This window comes from Somniosus microcephalus, chromosome 1, assembly GCF_052327205.1.
Source record: "Somniosus microcephalus isolate GS21.2 chromosome 1, FLI_Smic_1.0, whole genome shotgun sequence".
Lineage (NCBI taxonomy): Eukaryota > Metazoa > Chordata > Chondrichthyes > Squaliformes > Somniosidae > Somniosus > Somniosus microcephalus.
In genome coordinates, this window is record NC_140987.1 from 96,519,645 (window position 1) to 96,547,587 (window position 27,943).

The 27,943-nt window shown below is 44.6% G+C and overlaps 1 protein-coding gene across 2 annotated transcripts in view; it reads left to right on the forward strand.

Annotated features, from left to right (window-relative positions):
* The window catches only part of carm1l (coactivator-associated arginine methyltransferase 1, like), a 241,822-nt gene that overhangs the window by 177,558 nt on the left and 36,321 nt on the right, over window positions 1-27,943 (forward strand). For both annotated transcript variants that reach the window (XM_085984189.1, XM_085984184.1), the window contains exons 6-8: window positions 6,838-7,015; window positions 8,061-8,151; window positions 18,112-18,193. In XM_085984189.1, coding sequence (XP_085840315.1) covers window positions 6,838-7,015; window positions 8,061-8,151; window positions 18,112-18,193 — 351 coding nt within the window. The remainder of the gene's footprint in view (window positions 1-6,837; window positions 7,016-8,060; window positions 8,152-18,111; window positions 18,194-27,943) is intronic.

Below are 27,943 nucleotides of genomic sequence, written 5' to 3' on the forward strand. Positions count from 1 at the left end.
GCATCCTCTTCCCCTTCTTAACTCTCCTCCCCTTTCCTTCCACTCTTCTTCCCTTCTCTCCCCTCCACCAACTCCCCTTTCCCCTTCACCCCTTCCCTCCTTTACCCTACCACACTTTTCCTTCTCCTTTCCCTAACTCCCCTGCCTCCATCTGCCCCTTTCCTCTACCCTCTTCCTTCCTCCCCTTCTCTTCCCTCCTCCTCCTCCTCTTCTTTCACTCCCCATGCTGGTTTCGCCCCTCTTCTCTTGTCCTCCTCCCCGCTTGTCCTCTAACTAAACGTTGTGCTTAGTCTCGACTCCTCAGGGTTGAAATTGGTCTTCGACTGTAGTACAAGACGAGCAATGGTGAATCAGCAGCCTGTTTCACACCCCACTTGATTTTCTTTTCCATTGAAGTCAGCGGTGGGATGTAAAACGGGCTACTGATCCACTATCGCCCATTTTGCACTAGTGACGAAGACCTATTTCACTCCGTACCTTGTATGCAATGCCACAGAAGATCAACCAGTCTTCGTAAATTGTTTTACATTAAAAAAAATAAGCTCTGTTGCTGCCAATAGCTTTGAACTCGAGCAGTTTATAACTTGTACACAATGCTTTGTGCAAACTTTGTCTGGTCACCGCTGTCTTTTCATTAAGTCAGTAGCTGTCTATTTTGGCTGATCTAATGTTTCACTTAGGAATGAAAATAAAAATTTGGGTAGATTTGTTCCAAAATGGATCCAGGAATAATATTATTTTGTATATAATTCAGACCGTGTGCTGTTATTTTTCCAAAGAGGTCTGTCTCCTACAGCTAACAGAAGGCAGACAGGCTGTGTTTGGTCCTGGCGTTATTCCTAATTGTATATTTATGGTAATTTCCCACTTCACATATTATTGAGACATAACAATTACATTAGCTGGGGGGCTGCTCAGACCTTTTATTCATCCATGGCTTGTGAAATGATAGGATTGCTTATTTACACTAACCGCTCGTTGCTTTAACGACATCTATTTGGATTTTTTTAAAGAAGCAATTTCTTAATTTTGGACAGGCGCACAGGAAAGGTGATGATAAGCATATATGCTCCCCACCCAGCTATTAACCCTACTAGAGAATCTTTATATTGGGAGTAAGTTGAGACACTAACCAGGTGAAATCGTGCTGTGCTATCAGCATATCAATATGTTAATTCATTTGTAGGAATTTCTTTGACCACTGTAACAAAAACATAAACCTATTTAAAGTAAATGGTTTAGCTCCTTCATTGAAGTGAAGAACAAAGGAATTTTATATGAATGCATTAATGTATTTCAGGGTGATGGAAAGGCTGGTGGGGCCTGTAAATTTGAAGATGATGCTAAGATCTGTACGAGTGTTGGGACTGTCGATGATGCTCTACTGCTTCAGGCGGATCTTGAAATCTGGGAAATTCCTCTCCGACCCCTTTAGGTGATCGAAACTGGTCCAGGAGCTCACTCTGGCCCTGATTAATGTTATACAATACCCAACGATCCCCATAAGCTGCACATGCGCAAAACTGTGAATGGACACGCAGCCCCTTAAAGGGGCCGTGCAACCAAAAATAAATTATGGGGAACACTGACAGGACCTACGTTTTGTAAGAGGTGATCTCCATCCTAGCCAGAAACAAGTCCAGCTCTCGCTTGAAGGAATTCAGCGAATCTTCACTGCACGAGTCGCCTGCCTGTCCCAGAGATCCACTCTTCTCTTGGAAAAGAACCACCCCCTGACATCTAACCTAGATCTGACCTTGCAGAACTTAAAATTGTAACCCCAGGTCCTCCCTAACCTATTTAATTGGAACAAACTGTCGACTTAAACACAATCTATTCCCTTCATCATGTTCTAAACGTCGATCAGGTCACCCCTAAGTCTACGCTTCCCTATATGACGAGTCCTAGCTCTTTTAGCCTATCAAACTGGGAATTAGTTTAATGGCCCTCCTCTGCACCCTTTCCAAAGCCTCCAATATCACCCACCATATGAGACCACCAAAACTGGACACAGTATTCCATGTCCGGCCTGACCAAGATCTTGTACAAGGACAAAATAGAGTTCTGACGGAGGGTCATTGACCTGAAACGTTAATTCTGTTTCTCTCGCCACAGATGCTGCCTGACCTGCTCAGTATTTCCAGCATTTTCTGTTGACACAATAGTATGCCTCGTTTTACAATCAGTTGTCCTGTGAATGCACCCTAACACCCTATTTGCTCGAGCTATCGCTTCACGGCATTGCTCATGAACCTTTAGAGATCTATGCAGTAGAACGATCAGATCTCTTACTTTCTCCACCTTCTTTAATGCTTTTCCCTGAAGGGTGTATGAATGTTGAGCATTCGCCCTGCCCACGTGAATAACCCTGCACTTTTCCAAATTAAACATAATTTATCAGTCATGAGCCCAATCCCCAATACATCAAGATCCACCTGAAGCAGTAGAGCATCGTCTACAGTCCTAACACTCGCACAGATCTTGACATCATCCTCAAATTTGCAAATCTTGCCCCCGATACCTGCATCTAGATCATTAATAAAATCAGTAAAGAGCCGTGGTGCCTACACCAATCCCTGCGGGACACCACTGGTCTCCAAACAGATCCAAATCCATCTATAACTACTTTCACTCATAATCCCAAGCCTACCAACTCTTTTGATAATGAATCCACTCTACATTTATCAAGTTCCTTCAGATCACACAGCTGAGTGAACAATCTTCCGTCTTTCAGTACAATGGTTCAATCAGTGCACCTTGATCTTCTCCATGCCCTTCAATGGGGCAATGAAAATTATGATTTTCATTTTTTGAAAAAAACAGTTTCTTTACGCCTCTTGCAAATCTAGCCAACAGCTACCTCATCTTACCTTTAATTACTTTACCCTCGTCTGTTGACATTTTTGCCCTCATTATTTTCTCTGACCTTAAATGGAAATGATCTCTTCCATTGGTAAATCTGTTTCCTCCTTCATGCCAAACATTTCTTTTCCTTTCAACAATCCTTAATTCTCAAAAAAAAACTCTAGCCTATCCAAAACTTGAATATTGTTTCCATATTTGGGGAGGTTTTTCTAACACCTAGGGGCGATTTTGCCAGCCCTGGGGAGGCGGGTTTGGAGGCGGGACTGCCGGGAAAATGGCAGAATCTGGGGGCGGGTACTCATCCCGTCCCCAACCTGCCTCCGTGCCATCTTCCCAGGAGGCGGGTACCCGACTCGCGCCGGGTCCCGTCTCCTGGAGGCGGGAAGGGGATTACAGCCACTTAACTGCCTGTTAACAGGTAGTTAACAGGCAGTTAAGAGGATTATCCCCATTTTTCCATCAGAGGTGCGGGCTTCCCGATGTCGGGAAACCCCGCCAGGGTCAGCGAGGCGAGCAGTGGGTCTGTGGGGGTCGGAGGGGTCCAAAAGTGCGGTGTGGAGGTGAGTGATGGCTGCAAGTGTGGAGAGGTAAGTATGTGAGGTGAGTGAAAAGTGTTAGAAAAAGTTTACTTATCTTTGTTTCTTCCTGAAGGCTTCAATCATTGGGGATCCGGAGGCTCCGGCATCACCATGGCAGAGATGACAGAATGGCTGCTGCATTCTCCGATGCAACACCCATCTGCTTTCTGCTCAGAAAATAGGTTTGGTGAGCCTTGAGTACAAGGACTCACCAAACAACAGAGAATGTCAGTGTTTGACAGCTTCTCAAAGCTGTCAAATGATGACAATTCATCTGTCATACGCTGACATTCTCTGTAACCGGCTTCCCCTTAATCGGCCTGCTAAGCCCGCTGGTCAATTAAAGGAAAATAGCGTGGGTTGGCCACAAGTCGATGGAGGCGGGACTAAAACCCGACAAGCAGCAGTCCCGCCTCCAACGCGCCCCCATTGGCAAAATCACCCCCAGAATGTGCAATCCTGGACAGGATATAAGCAAAAGTTTTATTATCTGTAAGGCAATTTATTTCTCACCTCTAGCCTCCAACCCGTCTATCCTTACGAAAAGCAAAATTCTGCGGTTGCTGGAAATCGGAAATAAAAACAGAAAATTCTTGAAAACACTGACGAAAGGTCATCGATCTGAAATTTTAACTCTGTTTCTCTCTCCACAGATGCTGCCTGACCTGCTGAGTATTTCCAGCATTTTCTCTGTCTATCTTTACCACAAGTTTTCTTGTCTTTATATTTTATCGATACTACTATCATCAGAGCTCCTCTAACTTCCCTATTTTAAAAAAAGTTCCACCTACACCATCCTACAGCTGTTTCTCCTCCTATCCTCACTCACTGCAGTTTAGAATCCAACTCATTCTTTTCCAGGACCTCAAAACTCTGGATTTTCTTGCCTTCCTCAGACAATCTTACAAGCTTATAAAATCCAAGCTTGGCATCATCTAATAATTGCTTGCTGATTTACCTACTCTTTCATTTTCTTCAACTTGTTCGTGCCTGTTTATGAACCTTGACCCTTCACCTGGATTTCTCTTTTTTGACTAAATTGCTCTGGAAATATTAGCAAGATGTTCAGTGGCATACTGATTATAATGGCAATAATTTTGATGGTGTGTATTTGGGCAACATTGAATAATTGTCAAACAACAGGTAGAATTACACTAAATAGTGTCAGTTTATTTGTTTTAAGTGCCATTAAGAGCTTTTTTTGGGTGTGTTTTGGAAGATTTTTTTCATCGCTCCACCATTGGCGGCCGTGCTTTCAGCTGCCTTGGCCCTAAGCTCTGGAATTCCCTCCCTAAACTTCTGCACCGCTCTACCTCCCTCTCCTCCTTTAAGATGCTCCTTAAAACCTACCTCATTGACCAAGAACTGTCCTGATATCTCCTTCTGTGGCTCAGTGTCAAAATCTTTTATTGATGGCGCTCTTGTTGAAATCCCTGGGGTGCTTTACTACGTAAAAGGCACTATATAAATGCAAGTTGTTGTAATTCCTCAAATACAAGTTGATTAGTCGCATGGGTGTCCTCAATTATTAATTAAGGGTTACAGGTAGCAAACTGAAGATCATTCTCCTTCTCTCCCCTGCACCCCCTCATAACACACAACCATACATTAGGGAGCAGTGTCTGAGGTAGATCACCAGTCTTAAATTTATTAATATTGCCAGCAACTCTGCCATTACATTCTTTACACACCTTAGAAGCCTAGCACTGAAGTTAGACTGCATAAATAAAACTCCCATTTTATACAGTTGCCTTAGATGCAGAGTTCACAGATGTGAAGGAATTAGTTTTTAAATACCTTACTTTTTATATTTAAATGAATATATATTTTGTAACAAACCTGGAATCTCACCCTTAGATCAAACTGTCAGTTTTCAGTTACAATTTACTTCTGTGTATTCATTAGGATCCACACGTAAATTATGTCAGTGTTTTGTTTCATATTTTTATGAATTTATCATATTTATACAGAATTCACATCTTCATGTGGTGTTTTCAAATATTTGTCCTAAAAATGTAACCTAGACTTTAGGCCCTCGACCACCCATGAGGGATGTCCCAATCTCCCACCGTTTTTAGTTGTTCATGCCATTTTTCCAAGGCTTCGATCAATCTCTCACCGAAGTTATGGCAAGAGATGGCGATGAGTCCTGTAGAAATTCAGGGTAGAGGTATAACGATTCTGTTTAGTTTGAGATTGGGTAATGCAGTGTGTTAGCAAACCACTTTAATCACTGAGACCTGAGTTTGAATCCAGCCAAGACTGATTGGATGAAAGTTGCCAGCTGTAAGGGTTCTAAATGAATGAGTTTTGGCAGTTTCAACCTATGGGTATATTTTACTCCCTTGTAAATCAAAGAAAATATTTTAGTAAACTGTCATTGTAAACTACAGTTTAGTGAAACCATTTATATTCAATTTATGCAGAGAGCCGAATTGCTAAATGGAATCAGAGGATAATTATCGATGACAGATGTTATCGGGCAGATGTAACCAGTGATATTCCCTAGTAATGATGCTAGGACCCCTTCTATTCTAATGTTGAAAGTATCATGTTATTTAGTAATGATTGCCAACACTAGTAGAATATTAGGGTACATCAGTAAATCCAGATGTTATGAAGATAATGTATAAAATATTGGTGAAACCACAGTTCAAGCAAAGTTACAGTTTTGATTGCTGTGCCAATGGCAATTGAGTGCAAGAAGATTAACAGAGATGGCATCAGGTTTTGGATGAATGAGCTATGAAGGCGGGATAAAGGAAGTTAATCAGCTCTATTTACAAAAATAAGTCGATGGATTTTTAAAAAATAATGAAGGATACTTGTGGGGATGGATGTGAGGAATCTATTTTTGTTTAATCAAAAAAGAAGTATGGATTATAATCATAAGCTACAGAAACTCTTAGCCAGAGGTAATTTAAAGATTAACTACTTCACAACGAGTTGTTGACATATGGCATTGGGCCTCGCTAGCAATGAGCATGGTGATGGAGAGGGGCTGCAACATTGTAGCTTAGATTTTCTGACCTGTTTTCACCACCAGTGAGGCTCCACAGTGGGAATGAAGCCTCATAAAATTCCCCAATGAAGCAGACCAGTACTGTGAATGTGAACTTCCTTGCAGCATTGAATAAAGTGTTGGACAGGTTCTTAATTCAATAGAAAACAGGGATTGAGACTTGGTGCCAAGGCAGGATATATATATAAATAGCTAAGTAGTCCTTGTGCATGGAATTATGATAGGGTGAGGTAGATGCAGTGAATTGTCTTTTCTCATTCTTCTGTTCTGTCTATTCAATTTTTAAATACAATGTAGGTTGGCCCACAGAAAGCCACAACTGCTTGTGATACCTATCTGTGCTAAGATGTTGCTTTCTCTTTATATCTTCAGATTCTAGTGAAAAGTAACAATCTTTCAGACCGGGTAATGGTCCTGGAAGGGAAAATCGAGGAAATTACTATTCCTGAGAAAGTGGACATCATTATTTCAGAACCTATGGGATATTTGTTATTTAATGAGAGGATGCTCGAAAGCTATCTCCATGCAAAAAAATGGTTGAAGCCTAATGGTAGGTCAACACATGCAGAAACATACAACTTGTAGTCAGAATGTTTATAAGTTGTCTAGGGTGGGGTGTGAGATCAGTTGCTGTGATATTAGTCCTGATACTAATAGGAAGTGGATAATCAAAGAATCTAGCACCTCTCTTGTAAACAAGAAAAGGTGGTTAAGATTGCACAACATAGAGCAAAAGTGCAATATTTTGAAGGGGTTGAAGTTTTTGTGTTTTTTGTAGCAAGGGATGTTTGGGTTGGGAATGGAATACTTTTCTACTTTTAGCAACCAGTGTTAACACCAAGTGCTCTGAAGTCAGGCTAGATGCAAAGTAAAGCTTTCTCTGTTCTGTCCTAACAGTGTCTTTTTACTTTGGGTTAAGAAGAAAGAGACCCACTGTGATAGTTCCTTTTCCCCATCAGCCATTTGAGTGCTTTCCCGGGACGATATATCTAATTCCTGAATTGTGGATAGCTTTATATAGTGTGACCTCGCTAGTTTTAAAAACTGTTGAGATCACCCAATTTAATTTAATTCAATTTAGGGCCCTTGCTGCTGGTAGCAAGAGGAGACTTTCAATCTAGGCTGCATTGAAACCCAGATCCCAGAGGTGAAAGGACAGTGTTCTAACCGACTCCAACACCAGACCCAACTCTTTAAAAAGAACATCACTGTAGCATTTACCTCCTTACAGAACACAAAATCCTTGACTAGCAAGGATCGTGCTACAATGAAGGTGAAGTATCTTATTTTTCATTAGAACACCTGTTCATGCTGTGGCACAGTGCATTGGAGCTCAGTAGTGGGACACAAGCTTGTATCTGTAATTTCCCATGTGAAATTTTTTAATGACCATGGGGAAATGCCAAGCATCCTGCTTACGCACGGGGAGGGATCGGAGAGTCAGACACCCTGACTGCTCTTCCACACTTTTATGCTTTCGTTAAATAATGAAGATGTTAGCTATCCCTTAAAATAAGGCACTATTTATTTATATTCACTATTATAGCCCTGTTCAAGATAGCGTGTTTACCCCGCTGCTGTGTATGTTTTCTTAGGGATGATGTTTCCTACTTTTGGTGATGTTCATCTAGCTCCGTTTTCTGATGAGCAGCTTTACATGGAACACTACACGAGGGCAAATTTCTGGTATGTCCTCATGAGAGACTCTGGCAATGTTTGATATCACCATCTGTAAACCATTTGGGGCAACTTGTTTTCTAAGGAAAATAGGCAGATTATTACTAAATACATAGATGACCAGAGAGAATTTTTTTTTTATCTGTCCCACCTGAATGCATTATGTAATGGATTTTGCAAGGTAAGATGTAGTTTATAAATGTCAAAATCCAATGGGCTAATCATTTCTGTGAACAGATGTGGGAAAGTGTAGCTTTTGCGGGTGTATTACTGTTCAGTTGTCTATTTTAATGGGGACCTGTTGCAACGGTCATCAATTCTGTTAGTAGCTTTGAGCAGTTTTTCCAAGATCACAGCACAGAACAAGTCCGTTGTACTTTTTTTGGAATCTGTATTTCAAAAGTGCAATCTTCAGTTATCGACCAATCTCATGATTTAAACCAGTTCAAAATCCCAGGATTGAAAAGTTTGCATTAGAATTGCTCTCTGCTGCCATATTTGACACAGCTTCCAATGTCGTTTGCTTCCAGTCAGGAATTTCTATCCCACAAGTCTTGCTTTGCTTTCATGGCAATGCCTTTGCACAACCAAAAAGCAGTAACAGTTTACACCCATAAACACAGAACAATTGACACATATAGCACTGATGTATCGAGCAAACTGTATATATAGTCAATGTCCTGTGCCGTTGCATATGGAGAGTCAAGACCAAGTCCAGTATTCAAATCAGGCAGGTTGGAAAGCAGTGGGATAACAGGATGCAGGTGATGGAGGGGGTATGGTGAGGAGGGGAGTGAGAGAGGGACAGACAGGGAGAGGGGGAGAGGCAATGGAGGGGAAAGTGCCAGAGGAGGGAGTGGAGGAGAAGGAGTAACAGAAGATGACAAAGGGGTGTGTGGCACTGCGCCAGGACCCATTTCTTGACTGTAGAGGAGGAAAAGAAGGATGAGGGGAGGAGAAGAAGGGGATAGGCGGTGGAGAAGAGGGGACAATAGAGGATGGTGAAAGGTTGGGTGGCACTGGACCAGGGCTAATTTTCCTGTCAATGGTGTTGGATCCGTGGTTCAGTGGATATGCTGTTATTAAATAATCACACGGATTCTGTACATTAACAATAAACAGGTCTTTACTGGAGGAGGGTAGTCTCAAGACTGGGGGTACAAAGGCATGCGCAAAGCTTATATACAGGTGTGGTCACTGCCGGTACTACAGTATACAGGAGCTGTAAAAGTAGTTCTGACTTAAAGGCACATACACTACAATTCCTCCCCTTTTAGATTAGTAGTACCCCTAATATTCAAATAACAATTGACATTTCAACATGTACATTAAACAACAAAAGTCCATTTATAGATTCAGTCTTTGGGGCGGCTTCCTGACCCTTTCGGGATAGCGCCTTTCCGGAGGTTCTTGTTCTTGGTGCAGAGGCAATTCTGACCCCTTTTCATCGGGTAGTTCATCGGGTTCCACTGCTACTGGGTCTGAAGTAGATGCTACCGGTATGTCGGGTTCATCCCCAGGTACTCGAGACATGGGGTTGACGCCTTCCTGTGACGCTAAGATCTGATCGACGTGGCGTCTCACAATGTTCTCCCCGACATCCACTGTGTACATTAATGGCCCCTGCCTTGTACATATCGTTCCGGGTTGCCATTTCTCTGTTCGATAGTCACGGGCCAAGACTGGTTGCCCTACATTGAAGCTCCTTGTCGGCTTCTCGTTGATGTGCTGGAATTGTTTGTCCTCAACATTTCTTCACACATTTGGTCTGAGCAAGTCCAGACGAGATCTCAACCTTCGGTTAAAGAACATCATGGCTGGGGTCTGGTTGGTAACTGCATGTGTCGCGTTTCGGTAGGCTAATAAGAAATTGTCCATCTTATGCTGTAGTGGAATTTCATCGTCGCACATGGCCTTTATCGCCTTCTTAAAGGTTTGTACGAACCTCTCAGCCAATCCATTTGTGGCTGGATGATACAGGGCGGATGTGTAATGCCTTACCCCATTCCTTCTCATAAATTTTTGGAACTCGTCGGACACAAACTGTGGTCCATTATCAGAGCAAATCTGCTCTGGCAAACCGTTTCTGGCAAATATGGTCCGTAGGACTGCAATCGTTTTCTCTGTAGTGGTTGAAGACATTTTTATCACCTCAGGCCACTTTGAATGAGCATCCACTGCTATTAAGAACATTGAGTCCATGAATGGACCAGCGAAATCAATATGCACCCGTTGCCATGGAGAGGAGGGCCACTCCCATGGGTGTAGAGGCGCATGTGGTGGTGCATTTTGGACCTTCTGGCATCCTAAGCAGCTCTTAGTTCGGTCTTCGATTTGTTGATCGATTCCCGGCTGTGGTAAACCACTTTTATCGTTCACTATCGTTACACTATGGTTATCACTGTTATATCGTTACACTATGGTTATCACTGTTTACACTGTTGTATCACTACACGAGGTCGCCTCTTGTCACGCTGTTATACCTGGGCTGACCACTGCTGACTCCGCCCATGGCTCCACCTACTTGCCCAGGTATAAAGGTGGTCGACTGGCTGGTATTCCTCCTTGTTGGATCCGATCACCCACGAGGGTGGGCTCTGTTATTTAGCCAATAAAAACCTATAGTTACTTTCTTAACTCGTCGCTTTTCATTGGATGAATTGATAGGTATATCACCGGCCACCACACATAAGCCCTAGCAAGGCTTTTCATTTTCACTCCCCCTAGATGACCTTCATGTAGCTCCTTTAGCACTCTCTCCCTTAACTTGGGTGGAATCACCACTCTGGATCCACACATCACTGTCCCCGGGCATACTGACAGCTGTTCTCTTCTGGATGAGAATGCTGGCAACAGTGAGTCGCCATGAGTTGGCCATCCACTCACCATCAATTCATATACCCGAGACAGCGTCGGATCATTGCGGGTCTCCTTCTCTATATCCGCGTTTGTTACTGGCAATCGTTCAATTATTGACGAATAAAATATCTCGATAGGGTCCACTGCTGGTGCTTCCTCCACAGTAGGCAGTGGCAGGCGCGATAGCCCATCAGCGTTCCTATGCTGTTTCGTGCCTTTATATTCTATTTCATATTGATTCGCCCCTAGAAACAGGGACCATCTTTGTAACCGCTGTGCAGTCATCACTGGAACGCCCTTCTTAGGATTAAAGATAGAGACAAGTGGTTGGTGGTCAGTCAGCAAGGTGAACTTCTGCCCATGCAGATAGTGGTTGAATTTTTTTACTCCCCATACTAGGCTGAGGGCCTCCCTGTCAATCTGGGCGTAGTTGCACTCGGCTGAGGTTAGTGACCGAGACGCAAAGGCTACTGGCCTCTCCAACCCATCAGGGAATTTGTGCGACAGCACCGCTCCAATACCATACGGTGATGCATCACATGCCAAACGAATTGGCAGTGCTGGGTTGAAATGGGCCAACACCTCTTTTGATGTGATCAATTCTTTACACTTCTGGAAAGCTCGTCTACGTTCGTCATCCCACTTCCATGGTACCCCTGTTTGCAGTAGGGTGTTCAGTGGGTGTAATACCGTAGACAAATTTGGTAAGAACTTGTGGTAGTAGTTTACCAGCCCGAGGAACGACCTCAGTTGTGACACATTTTCCGGTGCTGGAGCCTTGACTACTGCCTCAATCTTGTCAGGGGACTTATGTAACCCCTCTTCATCGATGACGTGGCCACAATACAAAATCTGTTTCTGGAAAAACTCGCACTTGTGGCGATTAGCTCGTAGCCCATACTCCTTTAATCTGGTGAGCACCTTCTCCAAGTTGGCGAGGTGATCACCGTCATTTTCGTCCGTGACCAAGATGTCGTCCAAATAACACTGGGTCCCTGGAATCCCTTGCAGGACCTGATCCATCGCCCTTTGCCAGATAGCCAGAGCCGAGGCCACTCCAAACACCAGCCGGTTGTATTGATAGAGACCTTTATGAGTGTTGATCGTAAGGTATTGTTTCGAAGCTTCTTCTACCTCCATTTGCAAGTACGCCTGGGCTAGATCAATTTTGGTGAAGCGTTTACCTCCAGATAGTGAGGCGAAAATATCCTCAATTCGTGGAAGCGGATATTGTACCGTGTGAAGGACTGGGTTCACTGTCACCTTAAAATCCCCACAGATGCGGACCTTCTTTGGTTCCCCAGGCGTATTACTCAACGACCTCTTCATTACAGGAACGATGGGTGTAGCCCACTCGCTCCAGTCCACTTTGTACAGTACTCCTGAACGTTCCAACCCTTCCAGCTCTGCTTCAACAGCTGGTCTGATCGCATAAGGCACTGGTCTGGCCTTCAGAAACTTTGGGCTTGCATTTTCCTCTATTTTAATCGTTGCTGTTATTCCTTTTAGTGTTCCTAGTCCCTCCTGGAACACTTCTTTTGCGTCAGTTAGCATTTTTGACAGTCGTCCAGGTGTGACGTCGTCATCCTTTTTGGCCTCAACCTTCAGTGCCTGTATGGAATGCCAATCTAATTGTATCTTCCGGATCCATTCACGTCCTAGCAGTGGTGGTCCTCCATCTGGCAATACATATATATCCATTTTAGGTATTTCCTGGCCTTTATATGTCACTTTCACCCTTATTTTTCCTTTGGGGTAGACTTTTTGCCCCGTATACGTCTTCAAGACAATCTCTGTAGCTTTCAAGGGTATGTGTGAAAATAGCCGCTTGTAGTCTCTTTGATTTATGACTGTTAGAGCTGACCCTGTGTCCAATTCCATTTTCACTTGGAGTCCGTCTATCTTGAGTGTAACCCAGATAGTCTGGTGATCCTCCATTTCTGTTACCTTATGTAGTTTCAGACAACCCAGCTCCTTGATTCCGGAGTCTGTGTCACTTTTCTGTTCGTCTGAACCACTGTCCCTCACCTGGTGTACCTTTTTTTACTTCTCCTGTGGAGATTTCTTACTGTTGGTTTTCTTCAGAGACCTGCAGACTCTTGCTATGTGTCCTGCTTTCCCACACTGTCTGCACACTTGGTCCTTGAACCAACAATCTTTCTGGTCATGTGTTGTTCTGCCGCAGCGATAGCACTTCCCTGTTCCATAGGACATTTCATGGGTGCCATATTCTTGCGGTCTCCGTTGTATCTCTGCAACGCCCCTTGCGGCTGCTTCGTGTGATACTGCCATACTGAAAGCTTTGTCCAGCGTAAGGTCCTTTTCTGATAGAAGCCGTTTCTGGGTTCCTTCACTTTGTAGCCCATACACAAACTTGTCCCTTAACGTATCTGCTAGTCCCACTCCAAACTGGCAGTGTTTCAATAGCTTGCGCAGTTCCGTTAGGTACTCAGCATTGCTTTCGTCTTTGTGTTGGTTCCTTTTATGGAACTTAAATCGTTCTGCTATCAGCAGTGGTGTGGGGTTTAAGTGGTCCTGTAGGATTTCTACTATGCTTTCAAAATTCTTGTTTACCGGCTTCTCTGGGGTTATTAGATTTCGCAGTAACCCATACGTTTTTGCACCCATGGAATTTAACAGAACCAGTGCTTTATTAGCATCTGGCACTTCATTCGCCCTGCAGTACACCTCAATACGTTCCACATATGTCGCCCAATCTTCGACTTCATTGTCGAACGTAGAGATACTGCCACTCTTCGGCATCCTTGGGTGTGAGTTAACTGTCAAAAATGGCGCCTCCCGCGCTTCCTCTTCTTCTCCGCTGGCACAAAATGGCGTCTCCCGCGCTTTCCTTCCTTCCCGCGCTCGCCCGTCTTCTCCGCTGCGGCTTCTAAAAATGGCGTCACCCGCGCTCTTCCTTCTCCGCGGCTCAATGGCGTCTCCCGCGCTCCCCTTTCTTCGCCCCGCGGACCCTGTTCAGCCCGTGAGTCCTGGCTGTGCTCTGCGCGTTCTTCTTTTTATATTTTTCAACGCCGCTCAGTCTAGAACCCGGCTGTTTCTCTACCCTTTCTCTCCGGTTTGTTTTCTTTTTCTCGACGCCGCTCGGTGTTCAAACCCCGGCTGCGCCCTGCACTCTTCACCCTCTGTCTTACCCCGTCGACGCTGCTCGGCTTTCTCTCCGCCGTCGGTCGGCTCCAGCCGCCGCTGCTCGGGAAGGGTCTGCGCTGGACCTGTCGTCGGCCTCTTGCTGCTCGTCGTGGCTGGGGAACCAAGCCCGGCTCTCCACAGCCTCCCCTGCGAAGTTCAATCTCTGCCTGACTGCTGGGCGGTTGCTCGTGGTCGACGCCCGTGTTCCTGGCCTCGACTATTTTTTTTTTATGTTGCAGGTAGATTCGAATCGACACTCGTCGCCACTGTTGGATCCGTGGTTCAGTGGATATGCTGTTATTAAATAATCACATGGATGCTGTACATTAACAATAAACAGGTCTTTACTGGAGGAGGGTAGTCTCAAGACTGGGGGTACAGAGGCATGCGCAAAGCTTATATACAGGTGTGGTCAATGCCGGTAGTACAGTATACAGGAGCTGTAAAAGTAGTTCTGACTTAAAGGCACACACACTACAAATGGGAATGCGTGTTGCACTGTTAGGGCCCAATTCCGTCTTCTTTGGGTGGGGGCGGGAGGGAATTATTTTACTTCTCGTGGGGGAAGAATGCTACAGTGAGTTGATTTTATGCTCAGGGTGGGGGAATGGTGCTGAGTTGCTTCTGGGTGAGAGGCTGGAATGGGCACAATGATGGGGAAGAATTCGCTTCTTATAGGGTGGGAGGATGGATTAATGCTCATGGGTACAGGAATAGACCCAAATTTGTTCCAGGCAGGGGGCAGGTTTCAGCGCTGTGGGTAGTGGGAATTAATTCCTAGAAGGGGAGGGCTGAATTTGTGCTCGGCTGAATTTTTCTTCAGTGGGAGGAAGGTCATCTTTATCTACTGTGGGAATGGGTTGGAAGCCCAGAAATGTCCTCACTGTGACTGAGAGGTGGTTTAATTCCCATGGCACTTAGGCTAGAATTTATGTTGTAGATTCGCAGCACAGGCCCGCATCTAACCGCGGAATCTGAAATGTGGTGATAAACCATCGATTGTTTAAAAACTGTTTCTTCCATTGATAAGTTGGCAACACTACAAAAAATGCATGGGTGTGAAGCAGAGCAAGTGGAATAAGTGATCCATCACAGGAATTCAGTTTTTCTGTGAACAAAGCTTTATAGACTGTGCACATCACAGGTTTCTACAGGAGCAGAAATTGCCAGTATTTGTAAATATTCCAAATAAGCTTTCTATCTGACTGTCATTGACATTGCCCACACTAAAGCTCAGGTCAGTGCTGACAGCATTTCACTGAAGCCTGTATTTCCTGGTAACTCCTCGGAATAGAGTGAGTTGATGTGGCTGGGTTGGTATTATCAGAATTAGTAAAGCCCCTGAAATCCTAATCTAAGAAACTTAACATTTAGGTTATCTTCAATGGGCGGAACTTTCAACTTTAGCCAATCCATTGCTGGCAAATTTTTGCCCCCTCTAAAGTTGAAAGTTCTGCTCCCTGTATCACAGACCAGCTATCGATTCTCTTTGGAAAGATCCAAAATGCAGATTTTCCTTTGGGGTGATAGTTGTCCACTTTATGGGGTAGATCTTGACTTTGTGCGACACTGTAAAACGGGTGTTAGCGAATCGGCGAGTTTAACATCTCTCCTGATTTTTCCGTTGGCTTTTATGGAAATAAAAATTAGGAGGTGTGAAATGGGCTGCCGACTCGCTATCGCCCGTTTTACACAATCACACAAAGTCAAGAATTTACCCCTATTTGTCTTTTGTCAGGGACTAAGTTGTGTATCACTGCTTCACAGGCCTCATGAAAACAAAATTAAACGTTTCATACTGTCGCTCTTCATTCTCTGCTGAGTTGTTGATAAAAAGAAAAAGTAAACAAACCAAGCACACACACATCAATACAGGAGGTAGACACAATGCAAAGGGGATCCACAGAAGTTATAGAAAAATAATTATTTTAAAGACATATGTGCTGAGAATTTCCTCAAGGGTTCTCCCAATTGGCTGGTCTAACTTTGGTGGAAGATTGGCGGAAACCTCCGGTAGATTTATAAACAGGGCTTCTAACAATCATCCGCCGAAGTTATAGTGGCCAATCGGGAGAAGCCTCGAGGAAATTCCCGAAGTTGGTTAAAAACAAATAAATATTCTCCTACAACACACCTAGCGGGAAACACTTAACATGCACAACAATTAACCTTGCACAGCACTTAACGTTTGGAAAATGTATTCCTAAAGTTAAGCCTATATGTAGGTTTTGCCCAGTGAATGGATTAACGATGTATTAGCATTTTGTGAGTGTAACGCCTGAATACGCATATGTAAAAAAAAAATCCCACTTGTCTTTAATACTTTATATTAAGCATTGAGTTGTTAGCAGATGTGGCTCTGCTATGCAGGTTGTCATTGCACAGAAAGATTCTCTGTGAAGCATGAAACAATGATGAAATTGTCATAGTAAACTGCGCCTGAATGGAAATTTGTTTGTGGAGTTCTTCTATAAGCATTTTTTTTTCGATTGCTGCTACCTATTTCAAAGCTTGTAAGGAGAAGAGGGTGGCCATTTGGCTGAAGATTATATATAAATAGGTCAAAAAAGAGATTAATTGTGCCAAGAGAGAACTAGAAAAGGACATACGAACAGATGTAAAATGTAATGCGAGAAAATTCTTCTAGTACTATTGGAGCAAGGGGGATAAAAACCCTAAGGGATCGTGGGTATCAAGTTTAAAACATGGATGTGAATTTGTAATTGGCTAAAGAGAATGAAGTAGATGGTCATTGTAAAGGAAACTAGGTCAAAATGGGGGAGGTATTGCGTAAGGTGCCACAGGGGTTGGGGCTGGCACCACTTCTGTTCCTGGTATGCATAACTGATCTGGAATTGCAGTCTCAGGGCAAGGAGTTAAATTTGCAGATGACACCAAACTGCAGGAGACTGGATTCAGAGCAGGCAGCCATGATTTTACAGAAACTTAAAGAGTGGGGTGGGGGGGGGGTGGTGGTGGCGGTGCACTGAGGCTAATCAGTGGCAATTGATATTTAATAAGGACAAATACAAAGTACTGCATATTGGAAGTAAAAATTGGAGACATGTGTATTCGAGAGGTGGGTTAGACTGTGTCAAGTGAGAACTTGGAAGAGGCCATGTCGAAATACTGTGAGGCAACAATAAACAAAGCACACAGAATGGTGAATTATATTGCCAAATCATTTGAGTACAAATCCTTAGAATCATGGCAAAGCTATATAGTGCTTTGGTCAGGACACACCTGGTGTACAGAGTACAATTCTGGGCACCTCGACTTGAGGAGGCCATCCAACCTACCCTAATGTTTGAGGGATGAGCAAAAAGGAAGGACTTGGTAAGCTATGGCTCTTCAACCTTGAAAGGCGACATCTCAGAGTGGATTGTATAAGATACTTAATGGGATAGAGAAAGTTAACCTGCAACAACACTCCGATATGCCAAAGCAGCAGGACCTGAGGGCATAAATGCAGAGGGGTGAAGGACAGTTATCAGAACGTATTTCTTCACACCACACAGATCAACAGCTGGAACTGTGTGCCAGGGGTGGTGATCCAGGTCAGGACACTGGACTCATTAAAAAGCAGCTGGATGTCATAATGGGAAGGCAGTAAAGTTGATATTTGGATGAATGGGATTAAATGGCTAAATGGTTTTGTCCATGCAAACCTATCTTATTATAATACAACCATCTTGTGCAGCTTCTCAGTGCCTGAGGCATTGCATGTTACTGTGTATAGGCCTTTGGCTGAGCTGCTACAAGTGACATTTACAGGCAATACCAGAGACCAGCCAGTCACAGGAAACTGCCTTGTAATAGCAAGTTGGGAGTTATTATAATACCACAATAAAATCACACAAGGTGTAAGTTAGGTCCCTGAGAGCAGGCTCATAATCACTAATCTAATTGCAATTGTCTAAATGTTCCTTTTTGTAATTTACTGATTATCTTCCTCCACCTCAGGTACCAGCAGTGTTTCCATGGGATTAATCTGTCCGGTCTTTGCAACGCAGCTATGGAAGAGTACTTCAGGCAGCCAATCGTGGTAAGTGTGACTATAACCTCTATGACCAGATGAGAATGAATGCCATAGGTATTAATGGCAAATTTCCAGGGCTGGTATTTCTTCTAATCAAAGTATGCCAAAAATTTGACCAATTATTGTCTCAAGTGTGCAGACGTTTCATTGTTTCATAGGGAAATTCAGAATTGGATCACTTACTAGGTTAAAATATATAAAGTTTTTCCCTGTTGAAGAGCTGAAGATTACACAAAGGCTTAGATTTTCCAATCACTATTATTTTGACACAAGTATTAACCTTTTTAAAATAAATGGGTTAATACTTGCCTCGCCCCTCCCTAGCTCTGTAACCTCCGCCAGCCCTACAAATCTCCAATGACTCTGTGTTCCTCGAATTCTGGCCTCTTGTGCATCCCCGACTTCCTTTCCCCCACCATTGGCAGCTATACCTTCAGCTGTCTAGGCCCTAAGCTCTGGAATTCCCTCCCTAAACTTCTCCGCTTCTCCTAGCTCTCCTCCTTTAAGACGACAACAACAACTTGTATTTTATATAGCGTCTTTAATGTAGTAAAATGTCCCAAGGCGCTTCACAAGAGTGTTTGCAGAGTAAAATTTGACACCGAGCAACATAAGGAGAAATTAGGGCAGATGACCAAAAGCTGGGTCAAAGAGGGAGGTTTTAAGGAGCGTCTTAAAGAAGAAAAGAGAGGTAGAGTGACGGAGAGGTTTAGGGAGGGAATTCCAGAGCTTAGGGTCTAGGTAGCTGAAGGCACGGCCACCAATGGTTGACTGATTATCATCAGGGATGCTCAAGAGGGCAGAATTTGAGGAGCACAGATATCTCGGGGTGGGGGAGTTGTGGGGCTGGTGGAGATTACAGAGATGGGGAGGGGCGAGACCATGGAGGGATTTAAAAACAAGGATGAGAATTTTAAATTCGAGGCGTTGCTTAACTGGGAGCCAGTGTAGGTCAGCGAGTACAGGGGTGATGTGTGAGCGGGACTTGGTGCAAGTTAGCACACGGGCAGCCAAGTTTTGGATGATCTCAAGTTTACGTAGGGTAGAACGTGGGAGACCAGCCCAGGAGTGTGTTAGAATAGTCAAATCTAGAGGTAACAAAAGCATTGATGAAAGTTACAGCAGCAGGTCTTAATTTTTTTGTGGTTATAGTTTCTAGTGCTAGTAACCAAGGACCCTTGAGTATATCATTTAATTGGTGGTATTGATTTGATTTAAGTTCATTTAAATTAATTGAAGGGTAAGTCATGGCAGGACAGCTCAGTGCCATGGTATGCTCCTCCTGCACTATGTGGGAAATCAGGGACACTTCCTGTGTCTCTGACGACCATGTGTGCAGGAAGTGTATCCAGCTGCAGCTACTGGTAGACCGCATTGTGGCGCTGGAGCTGCGAATGGATACATACTGGAGCATTCGCGATGCTGAGGACGTCGTGGAAAGCACGTTTAGGGAGTTGGTCACACCGCAGGTAAAGGCTGCACAGGCAGGGAGGGAATGGGTGACCGCCAGGCAGAGTAGTAGGCGCAGGCAGATAGTGCAGGTGTCCCCTGTGGCCATCCCCCTCTCAAACAGATATATCACTTTTGGATATTGTTGGGGGGGATGGCTTATTGGGGGAAGACAGCAGCAGCGAACTTCCTGGCACAGTGGGCGGTTCTGCTGCACCGGCGAGGAGGAAAAAGAGTGGGAGAGCTATAGTAATAGGGTATTCTATTGTAAGAGGAATAGATCGGCGTTTCTGAGGCCGCAAACGAGTCTCCAGGATGGTATGTGTTGCCTCCCTGGTGCAAGGGTCAAGGATGTCTCAGAGCGGCTGCAGAGCATTCTGGAGGGGGAGGGGGAGCAGCCAGTTGTCGTGGTGCATATATGTACCAACAATATAGGTAAAAACCGGGATGAGGCCCTAAAAGCTGACTATGGGGAGTTAGGAGGTAAATTAAAAAGCAGGACCTCAAAGGTAGTAATCTCAGGATTGCTACCAGTGCCACGTGCTAGTCAGAGTAGAAATAGAAGGATATTTCAGATGAATACGTGGGTAGAGGAATGGTGCAAGGGGGGGGATTCAAATTCCTGGGACATTGGAACCGGTTCTGGGGGAGGTGGGACCAGTACAAACTGGACGGTTTGCACCTGGGCAGGATCGGGACCGATGTCCAAGGGGGAGTGTTTGCTAGTGCTGTTGGGGAGGGTTTAAACGAAAATGGCAGGGGGTTGGGAACCTGTACAGGGAGACAGAGGAATGGGAAACAAGGATAGAAGCAAAAGACAGGAAGGAGAAAAGCAGAAGTGGCAGGCAGAGAAGTCAAGGGTTTAAATCAAACATGGCCACAGTAAATAAAAGTTCTAAGAGTGTTAAAAAAACAACCCTGAAGGCTTTGTGTCCTTTTGTGAGGAGCATTCGCAATAAGGTGGATGAATTAGCTGCACAAATAGATGTAAACGGATATGATATGATTGGGATTACGGAAACATGGCTCCAGGGTGACCAAGGCTGGGAACTCAACATCCAGAGGTATTCAATATTCAGGAAAGACAGGCAAAAAGGAAAAGGAGGTGGGGTAGCATTGCTGGTTAAAGAGGAGATTAACACAATAGTAATGAAGGATATTAGCTCTGATGATGTGGAATCTGTATGGGTAGAGCTGAGAAATACCAAGGGGCAGAAAACGTTAGTGGGAGTTGTATACAGAGCCCCAAACAGTAATGCGGAGGTTGGGGATGGCATTAAATGGGAAATTAGAGACGTGTGCAATAAGGGCACAGCAGTTATCATGGGCGACTTTAATCTACATATAGATTGGGCTAACCAAATTAGTAACAATACTGTGGAGGAGGAATTCCTGGAGGGTATACGGGACGGTTTCCTGGACCAATATGTTGAGGAACCAACTAGAGATCAGGCCATCTGAAGACTGGGTATTATGTAATGAGAAAGGATTAATTAGCAATTCTTTTGTGAGGCCCCTTGGGGCGGAGCGATCATAACATGATAGAATTCTTCATTAAGATGGAGAGCGAAGTAGTTGACTCGGAGACTAGGGTCCTGAATTTACATAAAGGAACCTACGATGGTATGAGGCGCGAGTTGGGTAGGATTGATTGGGGAATGTTACTTAAAGGGTTGACGGTGGACAGGCAATGGCAAACACTTAAAGATCACATGGATGAACTACAGAATTTGTTCATCCCTGTTTGGCATAAAAATAAAACAAAAAAGGTGACTCAACTGTGGCTAACAAGGGAAATTAGTGATAGCATAAGATCCAAGGAGAGGACATATAAATTGGCCAGAAAAAGCAGCAAACCTAAGGATTGGGAGCAGTTTAGGATTCAGCAAAGTAGGACAAAGGGATTAATTAAGAGGGGGGTAAATAGAATATGAGAGTAAGCTTTCAGGGAACATAAAAACTGACTGTAAAAGCGTCTATAGATATGTGAAGATTAAAAGATTGGTGAAGTCAAGTATAGGTCCCTTGCAGTCAGAATCAGGGGAATTTAGAATGGGGAACAAAGAAATGGCAGACCAATTAAATACATACTTTGGTTCTGTCTTCACAAAGGAGGACACAAATAACCTCCCAGAGATGTCAGGGAACATAGGGTCTAATGAGAGGGAGGAACTGAAATAAATCAGTATTTGTAGGAAAATGGTGTTGGGGAAATTGACGGGATTGAAGGCTGATAAATCCCCAGGGCCTGATAATCTACATCCTAGGGTACTTAAGGAACTGGCCCTAGAAATAGTAGATGCATTGCTGGTCATCTTCCAAAATTCTATAGATTCTGGAACAGTTCCCATGGATTGGAGGGTAGCTAATGTTACCCCACTATTCAAAAAAGGTGGTAGAGAGAAAACGGGGAATTATAGACCGGTAAGCCTGACATCGGTAGTGGGGAAAATGCTAGAGTCCATTATAAAAGATGTAATAGCAGAGCACTTGGAAAACAGTGACAGGATCGGACAAAGTCAACATGGATTTACAAAAGGTAAATCGTGCTTGACTAATCTACTGGAATTTTTTGAGGATGTAACTGGTAGAATAGATAAGGGAGAACCAGTGGATGTGGTGTATTTGGACTTTCAGAAGGCTTTCGATAAGGTCCCGCATAAGAGATTAGCGTGTAAAGTTAAAGCACATGGGATTGGGGGCAAGGTACTGACTTGGATGGAGAACTGGCTGGCAGACAGGAAGCGAAGAGTTGGAATAAACGGCTCTTTTTCCGAGTGGCAGGCAGTGACTAGTGGGGTACCGCAGGGATCGGTGCTAGGACCCCAACTATTCACAATATATATTAATGATCTAGACGAGGGAACTAGATGTAATATCTCCAAGTTTGCAGACGACACAAAGCTGGGTGGGCGTGTGTGCTGTGAGGAGGATGCCGAGAAACTCCAGTATGATTTGGACAGGTTGGGTGATTGGGCAGATGCATGGCAGATGCAGTATAATGTGGATAAATGCGAGGTTATCCACTTTGGTGGGAAAAACAGGAAGGCAGATTATTATCTGAACGGCAATAGATTGGGAGAAGAGGAAGTGCAACGAGACCTGGGTGTCCTTGTGCACCAGTCGCTGAAGGTAAGCATGCAGGTGCAGCAGGCGGTTAAGAAGGCAAATGGTATGTTGGCCTTCGTAGCGAGAGGATTCGAGTACAGGAGCAAGGATGTCTTGCTGCAGTTGTACAGGGCCTTGGTGAGACCACACCTTGAGTATTGTGTGCAGTTTTGGTCGCCTTATCTGAGGAAGGATGTTCTTGCCATGGAAGGAGTGCAGCGAAGATTCACCAGACTGATACCTGGGATGGCAGGAATGATGTATGAGGAAAGATTGGGTCGATTGGACTTATACTCACTGGAGTTTAGAAGAATGAGAGGGGATCTCATTGAAACTTATAAAATTCTAACAGGACTGGACAGAAAGGATGCAGGAAGGATGTTCCCGATGGCCGGGGATTCCAGAACCAGGGGTCACAGTCTAAAGATAAGGGGTAAGCCATTTAGGACAGAGAGGAGGAGGAATTTCTTCACCCAGAGAGTGGTGAACCTGTGGAATTCTCTACCACAGTAGGCAGTTGAGGCCAATTCATTAAATACATTCAAGAAGGAGTTAGATATATTTCTTAAGGCTAAAGGGCTCAAGGGATATGGGGAGAAGGCAGGGACAGGGTACTGAGTTTGAATGATCAGCCATGATCTCATTGAATGGTGGAGCAGGCTCGAGGGGCCGAATGGCCTACTCCTGCTCCTATCTTCTATGTTTCTATGAGCTGAGGCGGGGCGGAGACGGGTGATGTTACAGCGGTGGAAATAGGTGGTCTTAGTTCTGCCATTCCTTAAGTCCTACTTCTTTGACCAATCTGTTGGTCACCTCTCCTAATGTCTCATTCTTTGGCTCGGGGTCAATTTTTTTTGCCTGATTACATGCCTGTGAAGCGCCATGGAATGTTTTTCTATGTTAAAGGTGCTATATAAATGGAATTTGTTGTTACAATAACACCATTCAGAAAATCTAGGCCCAAAGTTCTGTCAGAATGCTCAAAATATTCAATGTACTGACAGTTACACCATTCAGAAAAATAATAATAGCACTAATAATATCTTGTTATGCAGTGATTATGATTCACCACCCCCAGGGCAGTTTCAGTAATGACAATTGTGGTTTCTAAATTTATTCTATATTTTAGTCTGCCCTTGATGATCTCCGCGCACTTAACATTAATCACATAGGTACTAAACATCGTATATCCGCACAATGGTATTTAGCACGTGGTATAAATCTCTCTCTTTTCTCTGTACAACTGTTTCATCTTGCCAGGCTAAGTGGTTGGCACGATTGCATTGTTAAGCTGCCTATGAGGACATGAGCAAAAGTGGCTCTTCCTCTGATTTTCTGTCCCTTCTATGGGGAAATATCTTCCATAGCAGTGAAACTGAAATCAGGAACTGCGTGTGGTGTAAGGGATCAAACCAACATTGCATCATTTCACGGTGGTGTTCACTGGTTCACCATCGAGCTGCATCACCATAAGAACTCCTTTAAAGAAATTTTTAACATTCGTAACCTAGTTAAAGAGGAAATCCCACCATTAGTAGCCTTTTAATGAAAGAATCTCTCTATCTTTAACAGATCTTAATGAAGTACCCTTTTTAAACAACAACTACTTATATATATTTATATAGTGCCTTTAACATAGTAAAATGTCCCAAGGCGCTTCACAGGAGTGTTATAAGACAAAAATTTGACAGGGGAATTGATGGTTTTCTGAAATACTTTGTGAATATTCTGCCAAATTTCTGAGAAGTTCTATTTAGCAAGTCTGATGTTTTTATGGGGAAGTGAAAGCAATTATTTTACAGGAAGATCTAGACTGAATAGCATCAACAGAAACCTGACTGCAAACTGGACAAAAATGCAAAACTAGCTTAATGGGATGTAATATATTTGGGAGGGGTAGACAAGTTAAGAAAGGAGGTGGAGTCATATAGAGTTATACAGCACAGAAAGAGACCCTTCGGCCCATCGTGTCCGCGCCAGCCATCAAACCCTGTCTATTCTAAATAACAACAGAAAATGCTGGAAAAACTCAGCAGGCCAGGCAACATCCGTGGAGAGAAATTAGAGTTGACGTTTCGGGTCGAAACCCTTTTTCAAAACTGGAAAGGAAATAAAATAGATCGAAGGCAGGGCTGCGATAGAACAAAAGAAGTAAAGAGGTATTCAAAACCAGACGAGATGGTAATAGGACAGTGGAGACAAAAGACGGCTCAGATTAGGTGTGAAGTGTACTGGCAGGATGAGAGACAGCTGCCATGTGGGAGAGAGAAAAAAAAGGAAAGGGGGGTGCGAAGGGAAGACCCAAAATAAAGGGGTGGAAAAAAAAGTAAGTAAAAATGTAATAGGGGCCGAGATTATGATCTGAAATTGTTGAACTCGCTATTGAGTCCGGAAGGCTGCAAAGTGCCTAATTGGAAGATGAGGTGCTGTTCCTCGAGTTTACATTGAGCTTCCGTGGAACAATGCAAGAGGCCAAGGACAGTGAGGTCCGAGTGGGAATGGAGCGGTGAATTAAAATGACAGGCGACCGGAAGCTCGGGGTCACCCTTAGGAACTGAACAGCGGTGTTCTGCAAAGCGGTCACCCAGTCTGCGTTTGGTCTCCCCAATGTAGAGGAGACCGCATCGTGAGCAGCGAATACAGTATACTAGATTGCAAGAAGTACAAGTAAATCGCTGTTTCACCTGGAAGGGGTGTTTGGGGCCCTGGACAGTGGGAAGGGGGAAGGTATAGGGGCAGGTGTTACATCTCCTGCGCTTGCACGGGAAGGTGCCAGGCGAAGGGGAAGGGCTGTTGGGGGTGATAGAGGAGTGGACTAGGGTGTCTCGGAGGGAGCGGTCCCTACGGAATGCTGAAAGGGGAGGGGAGGGGAAGATGCGTTTGGTGGTGGGATCACTTTGGATGTAGCGGAAATGGCAGAGGATGATCCGTTGAATGTGGAGGCTGGTGGGGTGAAAGGTGAGGACAAGGGGAACCCTATCGTGGTTCCGGGAGGGAGGGGCAGGGGTGAGGAGGGAGGGGCAGGGGTGAGGGCAGAAGTGTGGGAGATAGAACGGACACGGTCAAGGGCCGTGTCAACCACGGTAGAGGGGAATCCTCGGTTGCGGAAAAAGGAAGACATGTCGGAAGCACTGGTGTGGAAGGTGGCATCATTGGAGCAGATACGGCGGAGACGGAGAAACTGGGAGAATGGAATAGAGTCCTTACAGGAGGCGGGGTGGGAGGAAGTGTAGTCCAGGTAGCTGTGGGAGTCAGTGGGCTTGTAGTGAATATTGGTCGATAACCTATCCCCAGAGATGGAGATGGAGAAGTCGAGGAAGGGAAGGGAAGAGTCAGAGATGGACCATGGAAGGGAAGGGAAGAGTCAGAGATGGACTATGTGAAGGTGAGGGAAGGGTGGAAATTGGAGGCAAAGTGAATGAAATTGTCTAGTTCGGGGCGAGAGCAGGAAACGGCACCGATACAGTCATCAATGTATCGGGAAAAAGAGGTGAGGGAGGGGACCTGAGTAGGACTGGAACAGAGTGTTCCACATATCCCACGAAAAGGCAGGCATAGCTAGGATCCATGCGGGTACCCATAGCAACACCTTTGATTTGCAGGAAATGAGTGGAGTTAAAGGAGAAGTTGTTTAATGTGAGAACAAGTTCAGCCAGGCGGAGGAGGGTGGTGGTGGATGGGGACTGGTCGGGCCTCTGTTCAAGGAAGAAGCGGAGCGCCCTCAGTCCATCCTGGTGGGGGATGGAGGTGTAGGGATTGTACATCCATGGTGAAAAGGAAGCGGTTGGGGCCAGGAAACTGGAAACTGTTAAAGTGGCGGAGGGTGTCCGAAGAGTCGCGGATGTCGATGGGAAGAGACTGGACAAGGGGAGAAAAGATAGAGTCGAGATAGGAAGAGATAAGTGCCGTGGGGCAAGAACAAGCTGAAACGATGGGTCTATTCTAATCCCATTTTCCAGCACTTGGTCCGTAGCCTTGTATGCTATGGCGTTTCAAGTGCTCATCTAAATGCTTCTTGAATGTTGTGAGGGTTCCTGCCTCTACCACCCTTTCAGGCAGTGAATTCCAGATTCCAACCACCCTCTGGGTGAAAAAGTTTTTCCTCAAATCCCCTCTAAACCTCCTGCCCCTTACCTTGAAACTATGCCCCCTGGTTATTGACCCCTCTACTAAGGGGAAAAGTTCCTTTCTATCTACCCTATCTATGCCCCTCATAATTTTGTTCACCTCAATCAGGTCCCTCCTCAGCCTTCTCTGCTCTAAGGAAAACAACCCCAGCCTGTCCAGTCTCTCTTCATAGCTGAAGCGCTCCAGCCCAGGTAACATCCTGGTGAATCTCCTCTGCACCCTCTCCAATGCAATCACATCCTTCCTATAGTGTGGCGACCAGAACTGCACACAGTATTCCAGCTGTGGCCTAACCAGCGTTTTGTACAGCTCCATCATAACCTCCCTGCTCTTATATTCTACGCCTTGGCTAATGAAGGCAAGTATCCCATATGCCTTTATAACCACCTTATCTACCTGTCCTGCTGCCTTCAGGGATCTGTGTACCTGCACACCAAGGTCCCTCTGATCCTCTGTCCTTCCTAGGGTCCTACCATTCATTGTGTATTCCCTTGCCTTGTTAATCCTCCCAAAATGCATCACCTCACACTTTTCAGGGTTAAATTCCATTTGCCACTGTTATGCCCATCTGATCAACCCGTCTATATCGTCCTGTAGCCTGAGGCTTCCCTCCTCGCTATTTACCACTCCACCAATTTTCGTGTCATCTGCGAACTTACTGATCATACCTCCTACATTCATATCTAAATCATTAATGTACACTACAAACAGCAAAGGACCCAGCACCGATCCCTGCGACACACCACTGGACACAGGCTTCCAGCCACAAAAACAACCTTCGACCATCACCCTCTGCCTCCTGCCACTGAGCCAATTTTGGATCCAATGTGCCAAATTGCCCTGGATCCCATGGGCTCTTACCTTCTTGACCAGTCTCCCATGTAGGACTTTGTCAAAAGCCTTACTGAAGTCCATGTAGACTACATTAACTGCACTACCCTCATCCACGCACCTAGTCACCCCCTCTCAAAATTCAATCAAATTGGTTAGACATGATTTCCCCCTGACAACGTCATGCTGACTATCCTTGATTATTCCTTGCCTCTCCAAATGGAGACTAATTCTGTCCCT